This window comes from Papio anubis, chromosome 3 (genome assembly GCF_008728515.1).
Source record: "Papio anubis isolate 15944 chromosome 3, Panubis1.0, whole genome shotgun sequence".
Taxonomy (NCBI): Eukaryota; Metazoa; Chordata; class Mammalia; order Primates; family Cercopithecidae; genus Papio; species Papio anubis.
Genome location: NC_044978.1, coordinates 119,629,417 through 119,643,706, shown reverse-complemented (window position 1 = coordinate 119,643,706; position 14,290 = coordinate 119,629,417). Strand labels below are relative to the sequence as shown.

At 42.0% G+C, this 14,290-nt stretch overlaps 1 protein-coding gene across 1 annotated transcript in view; it reads left to right on the top strand.

Annotated features, from left to right (window-relative positions):
• The window catches only part of PPEF2 (protein phosphatase with EF-hand domain 2), a 35,553-nt gene that overhangs the window by 20,106 nt on the left and 1,157 nt on the right, over nucleotides 1-14,290 (top strand). Inside the window, exons 11-15 of the mRNA XM_009206921.4 lie at nucleotides 2,165-2,350; nucleotides 3,441-3,583; nucleotides 8,206-8,312; nucleotides 9,268-9,431; nucleotides 11,080-11,167. Of these exons, the coding sequence (XP_009205185.1) occupies nucleotides 2,165-2,350; nucleotides 3,441-3,583; nucleotides 8,206-8,312; nucleotides 9,268-9,431; nucleotides 11,080-11,167 (688 nt within the window). The remainder of the gene's footprint in view (nucleotides 1-2,164; nucleotides 2,351-3,440; nucleotides 3,584-8,205; nucleotides 8,313-9,267; nucleotides 9,432-11,079; nucleotides 11,168-14,290) is intronic.

Here is a 14,290-nt window from a genome sequence, read left to right as displayed (position 1 = left end):
CCTAAACCCAGAGTTCTGTCAGTATGGAAGAAGGAAGAGGATAATGGATATTGAGTAGGCGCTAACATTACTTGCCAAAATAGATGGCTCAGGCAGCCGACTTCACTGACGAAGACTATGGCAGAGAGAGCCCTGAAAAGGTTGTAGCCATCCAGGTGGGAGATGATTACGGTGAGCTTGTTTGTTTTTTTTTGTTTGTTTGTTTGTTTTTAATTTGAGACAAAGTCACTGCAGTTGCTAAGGCTGGAGTACCGTGGCGTAATCATGACTCACTGCAGCCTGTACTTCCTAGGCTCAGATGATCCTCCTACCTCAGCCTCCCCAATGGCTGGGACTACAGGTGTGCACCACCATGGCCGGCTGATTTTTGTATTTTTTGAAGATACAGCGTTTCACCATGTTGCCCAGGCTGGTCTTGAACTCCTGAGGCTCAAGCAATCATGCACCTTGGCCTCGCAAAGTGCTGGGATTACAGACGTGAGCCACTGCACCCAGCCTGAGCCGCTGTGCCTGGCCTGCAGTACTGTTAACAGAATTATAGGAACTTGCTGGTATTCAACCATTTCTGACCTATAAGAATGGCAATCTCATGTAGTTCACCCAATAAAGAAATGAATTCAGAATTATTTAAGAGCTAAAATTAGCAGAACTTGCTGATTGATTGGATGGAGGGTAGTGAGAAAGAGAAGTTGCAGCTGACTCTGAGTCTAGAAGCCTCAGAAAAAGAGATGGTGCATTTAGGTTATGTTCTCTCAGAGTTATTGATCTGGGCTTCAACAGCAATTTAGAATTGAAATTGTAAAGTGTAGATCTTTCCTTTTGCAAACTGACTCAGTGATAATGTCTCGATATTTACAAATCAGATGAAGGTTTTCTTTTACAAAAGTACTTTTAGGAAGCATTAAATGTTGTCTGGGCGTGGTGGCTCATGCCTGTAATCCCAGCACTTTGGGAGGCCGAGGCGGAAGGATCATCTGAGGTTAGGAGTTCTAGACCAGCCTCTGGTCAACATGGTGAAATCCGGTCTCTACTAAAAATACAAAAAGTAGCCGGGCATGGTGGCACACGCCTGTAATCCCAGCTACTCGGGAGACTGAGGCAGGTGAATCCCTTGAACCTGGGAGGTGGAGGTTGCAGTGAGCTGAGATTACACCACTGCACTCCAGCCTGGGCAACAGAGTGAGACCTGTCTCAAAAAAACAAAAAACAAAAAACAAAAAACAAACGAAAGTATTAAATGTCAATAACCAAAATTATTCGGTTATTTCATCTGAGTAGTGTATGACTGGCAGTTACTGTCTTCCTGAGTATTAATAATAGGGTAGAATCTGAAGTGTTAGAAAAATTGCTCAGCTCTTCTGCAATTACTTATTTGTTTGTTTGTTTGTTTGAGGTAGAGTCTCTGTCACCCAGGCTGGACTGCAGTGGTGCGATCTTGGCTCACTGCAACCTCCCTCTCCTGGGTTCAAGTGATTCTCCTGCCTCAGCCTCCCCAATAGTTGGGATTACAGGTGTTGCACTGCCATGCCTGGCTCATTTTTTTGTATTTTTAGTAAAGATGGGGTTTCACATGTTGGCCAAGATGATCTTGAACTCCTCACCTCAAATGATCCACCTACCTCAGCCTCCCAAAGTACTGGGATTACAGCCTGGCCCTCTCTGCAATTTGTAAAAAAGAAAAAAAAATTCTTAAACTACTTTAAGAAATAAAATGCCAATTGCGCTTTCCCAGGACCACATCTGGAATCTTGTGAATATGCAAGAGACTCTCTTGCCAGTCCCTGGACTTGTGCCTTCTCTTTAGGGCAAACGTCCAGGAGTCTGGAGCACTGGCACTGACTGAAGACTACTGGCCATGATCAAAGCTTCTAGCAGGGCAACTTCATCTGTTTTACATATTGAACTTTCATATCAGATTTATTTTCAAGAAAGTGGGTATATACTTGTCAACGAATATGTATACATGCACACATTCATTTTGTGAGTAATATGAAATTATGGAACCTTAGAGGTCCAAAATATAAATGTATGACAAATATTTCTTGCATGGACATTTATTCACTTATTTTTATTCCTCCTCCTCCTCCTCTTCTTTTCATTTGAATGCCTGTGGATGAATATGTATCTAGTTTTGGGGAAGGAAAACATCTCTTGGTTTTCTCAGGTTGTAGATATCCTGTGGAGTGATCCCATGGCTCAAGAGGGCTGCAAGGCCAACACTATTCGAGGAGGAGGCTGTTATTTTGGGCCTGATGTGACACAACAGTTGCTACAAAAATACAACCTGCAATTCCTGATCCGTTCACACGAATGCAAACCTGAAGGCTATGAATTCTGTCACAACCGCAAGGTGGGTGCTCCCTCTGCAGCAGCACAGGCTTGTGTGTCACCGAAGTAGTCCAAAGGGCTCAGGTCGGGATGAGCAAAGGCTCTCAGTTTCTAACAACCTACAGACCTTGTATTTGTTACCCACTTGCTCAAAGCAACTAGGTCCTTTACAGTCATTTATCCTTGACTCTTATAGCCTCTTTAATACCCAAAGTTTGATTGAGGCCACTGTCCACCAATAGCCTGAGTGACATGGTCCCGTTTTATGAATGGAAATACAAGGCCTGTGTTTTCCCAGCCACACCTCTATTCTTCAGGTCATGTGGCTCACTGTCACATGTCTCAAAAAAGCCTACAGGGTAATTGGATTTCTGCACTGCTCCCCAGGCAGGGATTCAGCATCATTTGTCTTCTCAGGAGCACAATTAACATCCTGACTGATCTTTGGACATCTCCAAATCCTACAATATTTGTCTCTCCCAATACCACTAGGTTATACTGTACAAGTTTCTTTATTGCAGGACTTCTAAGAACCTTTAGTTTCCTACCACTGTAAATTTTCAGGAAGAGATACAGTATCTAGCATTTCCCAAGGTATTGACTGTGAAAACTTTTTTCATACAGCATCTGAGGAGCCACAACCATCCGTAGGAAACTCTGCTTTAAGGCACCACATCAGCTCTCAGAACTGATTTTCCTCCTCATTGCAATGGCCATCCTGGTTTATCAGCCCCAGCTCGCCTCTAAGTTGAAGCAAATATGGTGTTTTCTATGACCCCTGCTATTTTCAGTTGGGATAAAAATGTGAAGAAGATACATTGTGAAACTATCGGAATTCAAATTTCTATGACTTGGGTCACAACTCTTGCCCTGTTAGCATCGATGACAAGGAAGGAAGGAAGGAAGGAAGGAAGGAAGGAAGGAAGGAAGGAAGGAAGGAAGGAAGGAAGGAAGGAAGGAAGGAAGGAAGGAAGGAAGGAAGGAAGGAAAGGTTTCTCAGATGAGCACTAGGAGAAACGGCAGCCTCTGCAGTTGAGTTGGGCCACATAGGATTGAGGGTAAGGGTTTCTCTAGTGAATGTGAATGCCTTTCTCTCTTCTGTTTTGATGTAGGTATTAACGATCTTTTCTGCCTCCAACTACTATGAAGTTGGCAGCAACAGAGGGGCCTATGTCAAACTGGGGCCAGCCCTGACCCCACATATCGTGCAGTATCAAGCTAACAAGGTGACCAACACACTCACCATGAGGCAAAGGCAAGACTTTTCAATGAGTGGTTTTCAGAAAAAAATTATAGTGTTTATAGAATCTTTGAATGAAGTGTCAAACGTTATATTTATCCAAATTCTACGTGAGAATTCAGAATTTGGCTATGTCACATGACGTTCTATTAATGTGATAGACATTAGAGTAGAGGAGTCTCTTCCTTCTCCTCCACACACTCCTAATAGCTCTATCTACCCGTCATTAATGGGAGCAACAAATTTGTTTTCTGTAGAAATTATTTTCAGTGGAGCACAGTGGCTTATGCCTGTAATCCCAGCACTCTGGGAGACTGAGGCAGGAGGATAGTTTGAGCCCAGGAATTCCAGACCAGCCTGGGCAACATGGCAAAACCCCATCTCTACAGTAAATACAAAAATTAGCCTGATGTGGTGGCGTGCTCTTGTAGTCCCAGCTGCTTGGGGGACTGAGCGGGGAGGATGGCTTGAGCTTGGGAGGTGGAGTTTGCAGTGAGCCAAGATTGTGCCACTGCACTCCAGCCTGAGTGACACAGCAAAACTGTCTCAAAAAAACAAACAAACAAAAAAGAACAAGAAATTATTCTCCATGGCTGCATCTTGGGTAAAGTCTGCTTACTAAACCACTAAGTCTTTCTAAAGTTACTCTTCTATTTTCTCTCATCTTTAACGGGTTTGTGTTACCCCTACAAGCCACAGCCAGAGGTTCTTTCACTGTCTGGAGATTTGGCAGGTGAAATCCAGTGCACATATTTGTTAATGAGGCCCCTTTCTTTCTGGAAGGAAGCATATAATATTATTTGAATGGTAGCTTTTGGCCGGGCATGGAGGCTCACGTCTGTAATCCCAGCACTTTGCGAGGCCAAGCCGGGTGGGTCATTTGAGGTTAGGAGTTTGAGACCAGCCTGGCCAACATGATGAAACCCTGTCTCTACTAAAAATACAAAAAAATTAGCCAGGCGTGGTGGTACACGCCTGTAATCCCAGCTACTCGGGAGGCTGAAGCAGGAGAATCACTGGAACCCAGGAGGCAGAGGTTGCAGTGAGCCGAAATCACGCCACTGCACTCCAGCTTGGGTGACAGGCGAGACTCCGTCTCAAAAATTAAATAAATAAATAAATAAATAGTAGCTTCTGAGATGATTCTGAGTTCTTAGTTGAGAGATTACCACCACAAAATGTTATAAAGAATTTATATGTGTAGTCTCACAGTGAATTTATGCAACAGATATTGTTATTAATTTCAGTTTTGTAGAGGAGATTATTAAAGAACAAAGGTTAAATCAGCTGACCTGTGGCCACACAGCTAGTCCTTGAGTGAAGGTAGTCCTTGACCGATGCAATTCTATTTCAGAACCCACACTTTTAATCTCTATGCAATATTGCCTCCCACAGCAAAGATGACCTCAGAGTATATAAGATGCTAACAGATACAGTTTTAGTGCCACTAAACATGCTTCTTTAAATATTCAGCCTAACAGAGCTAGAAATTAAGATAGGCAAAGTTAGCATGAATCAGGTGGATAGAGAACATGTTAGTATTTAGCATTTACCCTTGTGTGAGTGCTATAAAAGTACATTATTTTAAATCATTCTCAAGTTATTAAATATAGGCCAGCCTCACTTAAAAAGAAGAATTATGTAAAAATAAAAACTCACCAAGTGAATGTCAGACCTACTGTGCAGCAAAATCATCTGTGGAGCTTTATAAAAAGTCAGCCATTTGAGCCTCACCCAGCCCTACCGAATTAGAATCTCCAGGGGTGAGCCCTGGTACCTGGAGCACAGAATTGTGATCCCATAGGATGTAGGGGTTGTCTCTGCAAAAAGAGTCACTGTAGAGAATCCTAGAAATAGTGTGTTTCAATAAGATAGTCAAAAAGCATTCAGCTCTTTGAAACCTTCATTGATTGCATTAAATAAGTATAACATCACCTGATTTATCACTTATCCAGTGACTTCAACTGTAGGAGCACAGTGGAGAACTTAGAAAAAAGGAGGGAAATGTCACTGAGCAACCATAATTGATGATGTCTCAATGTCCATAAAGCCAAGAAAACATGCTTTTTTTTTTTTTAATGAGACAGGGTCTCGATCTGTCACCTAGGCTGGAGTACAGTGGCATGATGACAGGTCACTGCAGCCTCGACCTGCTGGGCTTAAGAGATCCTCCCACCTCAGCTACCTGACACCTGGGACTACAGGCATGCGCCACCACACCCAGCTACTTTTTAAAATTTTTTGTAGAGACAGAGTCTCACTATTCTGCCCAGGCTGGTCTCAAACTCCTGAGCTCAAGTGATCCTCCTGCCTTGGCCTCCCAAAGTGCTAGGATTACAGGTGTGAACCACCATGCCTGGCCTGATAACATGCTCTTCTTAGAGGAATCCTCAGTCAGAATTCATTTACTTTTTGTTTCAATCCACTTCTCACAATAATAGCAGAGCCAGCTTGGAGCCATCACAGCCAGTTGGATATCTGGCCTCCCTCCTTGGTAGCTATGTGACCTCGACCTAATCTCTGGCCGTAATGGGCATAATGGACTTAATGTTATCGTTCCTTCTTCAATGAGTGTTGAGGGATGAATGAGATAATCCATGTAGAGCTCTGCATTTAGTAAGTGTTTACTAAGTGTTGCTTGACGTATGGACAGGAAAGCCTTCTACATACAGATAGCTTTCAAGGGCATTGCCCTACTCCATCCCTGCATAACTCTCCATGACTACAGATTACCAGGAGCAGCTTAAATGCTTTGTCTAACTAGTGGTTCTTAAACTTTTTAGGAGTCCCATTCTTCTGTTAGCCTCTGATAAAACAACAAGCTGTCTACAAAATATCACATATGCTCACATACTTGTGAAATTTGGGGTGAGTTTTAGGTGGTTCACCCTTTCTTTTCCTTTTGTAGAAACAGGGCCTTGCTCTGTCACCAAGGCCAGAGTATAGTAGCGTGATCATAACCTCAAATTCCTGGGCTCAAGCAATCCTCCTGCCATAGTCTCCCAAGTAACTGAGATTACAGGCATGCACCACCATGCCTGGCTAATTTTAAAGTTTTTTTTGGTAAAGAAACCCAGCCTAGCTGTGTTGCCCAGGGTGGTCTTGAGTTCCTGGCCCCAAGTGATCCTCCCACTTCAGCCTCCCAAAGTGCTGGGATTATAAGCATGAGCCACCATGCCTAACTGGTTCACACCTTTTTTTTTTTTTTTTTTTTGGAGACAGAGTCTCACTCTGGTTGTTCAGGCTGGAGTGCAGTGGCACGATCTTGCTCACTGCAATCTCAACCTCCCAGGCTCAGGTGATTTTCCCACCTCAGCCTCCCAAATAGCTGGGACTATAGGCATGTGCCACCATGCCAGGCTAGGTTCACACTTTTTTTTTTTTGAGACAGAGTTTCACTCTTGTTGCCCAGGCTGGAGTGCAATGGCACGATCTCGGCTCACCACAACCTCCGCCTCCCAGGTTCAAGCAATTCTCCTGCCTCAGCCTCCCTCGTAGCTGGGATTATAGGCATGTGCCCCCACACCCAGCTAATTTTGTATTTTTAGTAGAGACGGGGTTTCTCCATGTTGGTCAGGCTGGTCTCGAACTCCCGACCTCAGGTGATCCACCGGCCTCGGCCTCCCAAAGTGCTGGGATTACAGGCGTGAGCCACCGCGCCCAGCCGGTTCACATTCTTTCAGGGGTCTATGTAGCCCACTTAAAGACTGTCATGTTAAATGCCTTCAACTGCAGTAAGATTTTCATCAAACATGATTTAATTTTTTTTAACTTTTAACACTGGAAAAGATAGGTTATCTGGTCATTATTTATAGAATGATTGGTTCCTCAGTAAGATATTACAAGTAATGTACGCTTACCTTTTATCTCTTTTTATATTCTTTTTTTTTTTTTTTTTTTTTTTTTTTTGTATTTTGAGTAGAGAGGGGTTTTGCCATGTTACCAAGGCTGGTCTCGAACTCCTGGGCTCAAGGAATCCACCCACCTTGGCCTCCCACAGTGCTGGGATTACAGGCATGAGCCACCACCCCAAACCTCTTTTTATATTCTTGTTCATTCAGCTACAAATATTTATTGAGCACTTGCTTTAGGCCAAGTACTGTGCCCAGCATTGTTCTATTGACCCAATAAGAATGAAAAAACTAAACTAGTGTTATTTTGTTATTCATAAATTTTGCCTTCTGTTTCACATGATAATAAATTACAAGGAATGCACAATAATTGTGATAACAGATACTATTTGGTGAGTGCTTTCTATGTGCCACGCTTTCTTCTAAGTGCCGTACATGAAATCTTATAATCTTCACAATAATCCTGTGTGGTACAGATAGGTACCGTTTTAATCACTGTTTTACAGGTGGGGAAATTGAAGCACAGGGTGATGAGATAACTTTACCACAGAGGTGATCTTTCTCCAGAACTTCTCTAACCACTGTCCCATACCAGGAAGGACAGCGGCGTTCCCCATGCTCATCCTGTTTGTGTACAACAGGGAAGAGTAAAGGAGCTCTCCCTCAAGAACTGAGCTCTTGGGAGACTGATAAGTTAAGAAAGAGAGAGTAGAAATATAGTAAAATCTCCAAGTATTTCTTCTATACCAGTGTGTTAAAATGTTGCTTTTTCATCTCCTGTCCCAGGATTAGCAGAGTGGAGGAGTCGGCTCTGAGAGCTCTGAGGGAGAAGCTGTTTGCTCATTCTTCAGATCTTCTCAGTGAATTTAAGAAGCATGATGCAGATAAAGTCGGTAAGAATGATCAAGTTAAAGATTCACAGAGGAGGGAAGCTAGCCAGAAAATCTCTGTCTTACACTAGTTAGCAAATAAATATTTGTTGCTTTAATGAGTGACCCAAAGTCCCCTTTGGCTATATCCTCCATTTTATTCAACTTAATGTCTCATTTATTCTAACTAAATTTTAAAATTCTAAGCTTTTAACAAAATATGAACTTGGCCAAATAGAGAGGGTGAAAAGAAATAGAGTCAGCGAAGGGTAACATGGCCAGAACCAAGCAAAGGACAAGTGGGAGAAGTTATAAGAGTATAAGACTGGCAAAAGACCAAGGGCTTGACTTGTTGAAGTTGAGTGTGTGCTTAGCTATTTCATGATTAGCCAAGCTAGAAATGTTGTCTGCTCAACTAATGGAATTTCTAATGGACATTGACTAAATATATCCCTATTTAAATACAGCAGTAACATTTATGAATTCATAGTAGTATCTTTTCATATACACATACTGTAGCCTTCCAAGAGTTTCAGTGAATGATCTATTCCAAGGAATTTAGGTGGTTTAATTTTTTTTAAATAACCAGTGTGTAGGTATATAGTGTTTTATGATATTATTTACAAGACTCTTATGTGGCTTGCAGAAGTATTTCCAGATTCAGTAAACAAAAATGTAAAATGCCTAATTAAGTTTGAATTAGACAGACAGATAGACAACAAATAATTTTTATGCAATATTTGGCACTTTTATGTACTTTACGGTCTGTCTTCAATAAAATTTAACTGGACGTCTTGTATTTTATCTGGCAAGCCTAGCTTCCAACCAACTTTGCCACTACCAACAAAAATAGTGACAGTCCCCATTATTTCTATTACCTGCAGATACTAAGAAGGCTGTCAGGATAAAAATATACACACCATTGGGCAGGAAACTAGACTTCTAGGTGACAAGTCAACAAGTTCGCTCTCACCTGTAGGTTTGATCACCTTGAGTGACTGGGCAGCAGCGGTGGAGTCTGTGTTGCATTTAGGACTGCCATGGCGGATGCTGAGGTCACAGCTGGTGAACAGCTCAGCAGACAACATGCTGGAGTACAAGTCTTGGCTGAAGAACTTGGCCAAGGAACAACTGAGCCACGAGGTAACGGTGTGGTAATGGTGAATGAGAGCACCTGTGGACTATGATACTCCTTAGAGAGAACTTGAGTCAGAAACAATCAATTAGTAATAACCCAAAAAGCTGGATGGGTGAGAAAGGGGAATAACTATTTCTTGAGTTTCTATGTGTCAGGCTTTGTGTTAAGTGGTTTTCATACGTTGCCTCAGTTAATCCTCAAAACCACTCCAAGAGATACATATTATCAGCACCATTACTGCCCACAGCGGTTAGCAACTTGCCTGAGGTCATAGAACGACTGAGTTGGGACTCAAGCCAAGGTCTGTCTTACCTCAAGGCCCATTTTCTTTCCTCACCACCATGGTGCTTACCCTACTTAAAAAAGTATTTATTCAATAACTACTTATAGAATATGTAATGTATGTGCAACCTTGGGCTAGGTACTTCTTTTAACAATGTTATTGCAATATAATTCACATACCATGCAATTCATCCATTTAAAGTGTACAATTCGGCTGAGTGTGGTGGCTCACTCCTGTAATCCTAGCAGTTTGGGAGGCTGAGGAGGGTGGATCACTTGAGGCCAGGAGTTTGAGACCAACCTGGCCAACACGGGGAACCCCCGTCTCTTCTTAAAATACAAAAATTAGCCGAGTGTGGTGGCATATGCCTGTAGACCCAGCTATTGGGAGGTGAGGTGGGAGAATCGCTTGAACTCAGGAGGCAGAGGTTGCAGCGAGCCAAGACCATGCCACTGCACTCCAGCCTGGGCAACGCAGCGAGACTCTGTTTAAAAAAACAAATCTGAAAGGCTCCAAACTCCAAAAATTTTTGAGTGCCAACATGATGCCACAAGTGAAAAATTCCACATCTGACACCTTTGCTTTCTGATGGTTTGATGTATGCAAACTTTGTTTCATGCACACAATTATTAAAAATATTTTATAAAATTACCTTCAGGTGGCCAGGCACGATGGCTCATGCCTGTAATACCAGCACTTTGTGAGGCCAAGGTAGGCAGATCACCTGAGGTCAGGAGTTCGAGACAGCCTGACCAACGTGGAGAAATCCCGTCTCTACTAAGGATACAAATATTAGCCGGGCGTGGTGGTGCATGTCTCTAATCCCAGCTACTCGGGAGGCTGAGGCAGGAGAATTGCTTGAACCCGGGAGGCGGAGGTTGCAGTGAGCTGAGATCAGGCCACTGCATTCCAGCCTGGACAACAAGAGCAAAACTCTGTCTCAAAGCAAACAAACAAAAATTACATTCAGGCTAGATGTATAAGGTGTATATGAAACAAAAATTAATTTTGTGTTTAAACTTGGGTCCCATACCCAAGATATCTCATTATATACAGGTAAATATTACAATGTCCGAAAAAATCCAAAATTCAAAACATTTCTGGTCCCAAGCGTTTTAGACAAGGCATACATAACCTGTGTGTGCAACCATCACCACAGTCAATTTTGGAAGATTTTCATCATGGGTGAGGTGCTTCTTAAACCACTAGATTATTTGGTGGGCTTAACTGGGTAGAGGGAATGGAGGGATGGCAAAATATTTTCAGATTTTTTCATAAATGTGTGATTGTCAGGGTTGATTGTGTGTGAATTATATATTGGAACAAGCCTAAACATATGACAAAGAAGGAAAATGAATTTTTTCTTGCAGAACATACAATCAAGTTTGCTGGAAACACTGTATCGAAACCGATCCAACCTGGAGACCATTTTTAGGATCATAGACAGTGATCATTCAGGTAAAGGCACTCATTATTCTATCACTTTTGATGCACTGCAAGTATTTTACCTCAAACCCTTAATGTCCTTCCTGATTCATCGCCACTCAGGCATTTGGAGAGCAAGGTAAGAAGATTAGTGCTTATAAATGGCAGAAACTAGGAAAGTACTTGAGTAGTATAAGCAGCCCATAGAGAAAGAAGTGGGGCAGAGAAGAATGAAGACAAACTGAATGAGAGCTTCTTATAGGAAGAATAATTATTAGAAGACGTTATATCCTCTGGGCATGGTGGCTCCTGCCTGTAATCCCAGCACTTTGGGAGGCCGAGGCGGGTGAATCACCTGAAGTCAGGAGTTCGAGTCCAGTCTGGCCAACACGGCGAAACCCAGTCTCTACTAAAAATACGAAAATTAGGCGGGTGTGGTGGCACATATCCATAATCCCAGGTACTTGGGAGGCTGAGGCAGGAGAATCGCTTGTACCTGGGAGGCGGAGGTTGCGGTGAGCCGAGGTTGTGCCACTGGACTCCAGCCTCGGTGACAGAGTTGAGACTCTGTCAAAAAAAAAAAAAAAGGCAAAAGAAAGATGTGATATCCTTTACAGTACCATCGAAGATAGACACAAAGTAATGAAAAGTGCTTAGAATAGAAAGGCGTTTGCAACCTCACTCCCAAAACTTTTTCTTAACTTTAAATTTTGAAATAATTATAGATTCACAGGAAGTTATAAAAAAAATGTATGGTGAGGTCCTGTACATCCTCATCCTGTTCCCCCACATCCTATTCCCCCAATGGTCCAAAGGCTTTTTTCAATGTTATTTGAAAATGTTGAGGCATAATTCACAAACCGCATAATTCACCTGTGTAAAGTATTCAATTTAGTGGTTCTTGGTAAAGTCACAAGATTGTATAACCATCACCACTATCTAACTGTAGAAATTTTTTTTTTTTTTTTTTGAGACAGAGTCTCCCTCCGTCACCCAGGCTGGAGCGCAGTGGCACAGTCTCGGATCACTGCAATCTCCACCTCCTGGGTTCAGGTGATTCTCCTGCCTCAGCCTCCCAAGTAGCTAGGATTACAGGCATGTGCCACTACACCCGGCTATTTTTTTTTTTTTTTTTTTTTTGTATTTTTAGTATAGACAGGATTTCACCATGTTAGCCAGGATGGTCTTGATCTCCTGACCTCGTGATTCTCCCCCCTAGATCTCCCAAAGTGCTGGGATTACAGGCGTGAGCCACTGCGCATGGCCTAGAACACGTTAATCACCCCAGAAAGAAATCTCATACCTATTAGCAATTACTCCTCATTCCCTATCCCTCCTCCACGAGTCCCTGGCAACCACTAATCTACTTTCCGTCTCTATGGATTTGCCTATTCTGGACATTTGATATAAACAGAATCATGCAAAATATGGCCTTTGGTGTCTGGATTCTGTCACCTAGCCTGTGTTCAAGATTCATCCATGTTGCAGCAGTATCAGTTTTTCGTTCCTTTCTAATGACTGAATAATATTCCATTGTGTGGACAGAACTTTTATTTATCCAGTCATTGTTGATAGACTTTGGATTGTTTCTACTTTTGGCTACTATGAACGATGCTGCTATGAACATTCATGTGTGACTTTTTGTGTCAATATATGTTTTCAATTTTCTTGGGTATATACCTAGGAGTGTAATTGCTTGGTCATATGGTGATTCTATGTTTAACTTTTTGAGGACTTACCAAACCGTTTCTCACAGTAGCTGTACCTGTTTATATTGCCACCAACAATGTATGAGGGTTCCAGTTTCTCTACATCCTCACCAATGCCTGTTATTTTCCATTTTTGTGTTTTGTGGGTTTTGTTTTTTTTTTTAGTTTTTATTATACCCGTTCTACTGTAGTTTTGACTTTCATTTCCTTAATAACTAAAGATGTTGAACATTTTCATGTGCTTATTGGCCATTTGTGTATCTCTTTCGGAGATATGTCTATTCAAATCCTTTGTCCATTTTTAAATTGAGCTATTTGTCTTTTTATTTGAGTTGTGAGAGTTATTCATATATTCTGGGTACTAGGACATTATCAGACATATGCGTTGCAATTTTTTTTTCTGATTTTGTGGATTGTCTTTTCACTTTCTTGGTAGCATCCTTTGATGCCCGAAAGTTTTTGATTTTTTTTTTTTTGAGACGGAGTCTCACTCTGTCACCTAGGCTGGAGTGCAGTGGTACAATCTTGGCTCACTGCCACCTCCGCCTCCTGGGTTCAAGCAATTCTTCTGCCTCAGCCTCCTGAGTAGCTGGGACTACAGGCACCTGCCACCATGCCCGGCTAATTTTTGTATTTTTAGTAGAGACGGGGTTTCACCATGTTGGCCAGGCTGTTCTTGAACTCCTGACCTCGTGATCCACCTGCCTCAGCCTCCCAAAGTGCTGGGATTACAGGCGTGAGCCACCGCACCCAGCCTGATACCCAAAAGTTTTGAAAAAGTACAATTTATTTTTTCTTTAGTTGTTTATGCTTTTGGTGTTATAGCTTTTTTAGCTATAAAACTGTTGCATAACCTAAGGTCACAAAGATTTACACTTATGTTTGCTTCTAAGAGTTTTAGAGTTTTAGCTCTTACATTTAGGTCTTTGATCCATATCGAGTTAGTTTTTTTATATAGTGTTAGGTAGGTGTCTAGCTTTACTCTTTTTGCATGTGCATATCTGCTTGTCCCCCATCATTGTTGAAAAAAACTATTCTTTCCTCATTAAATGATCTTGGGACCCTTGTAAAAAATCAGTTGACTATAGATATATGGGGTCCAAAGGATTTTAATGGCCAGAATAAATTAGTATATGTTTGAGATGATTAAATGCAGGGTTTCTCAATAGTGGTACTGTTGACATTTTGGGCTAGATAATTCTTTGTTTTGGGGTCCATCTTGTGCATTATAAGATGTTTGGCAGCATGTCTGGCCTTTATTTATTAGAGGTCAGTAGCACCTCACCTCCATCTTAGTCACAGCAAACAATAATGTCTCCAGACATTGCCAAATGTCCCCTGGAGAGAGGGGAGCAAAATTGCTCCCAGCTGAAAATCTTTGGTGAGCCAATGGTTTGTGTGATCCTCTTGGAAGTTTAAATTAGATACTAGGCTTTGGGTGTCTCTC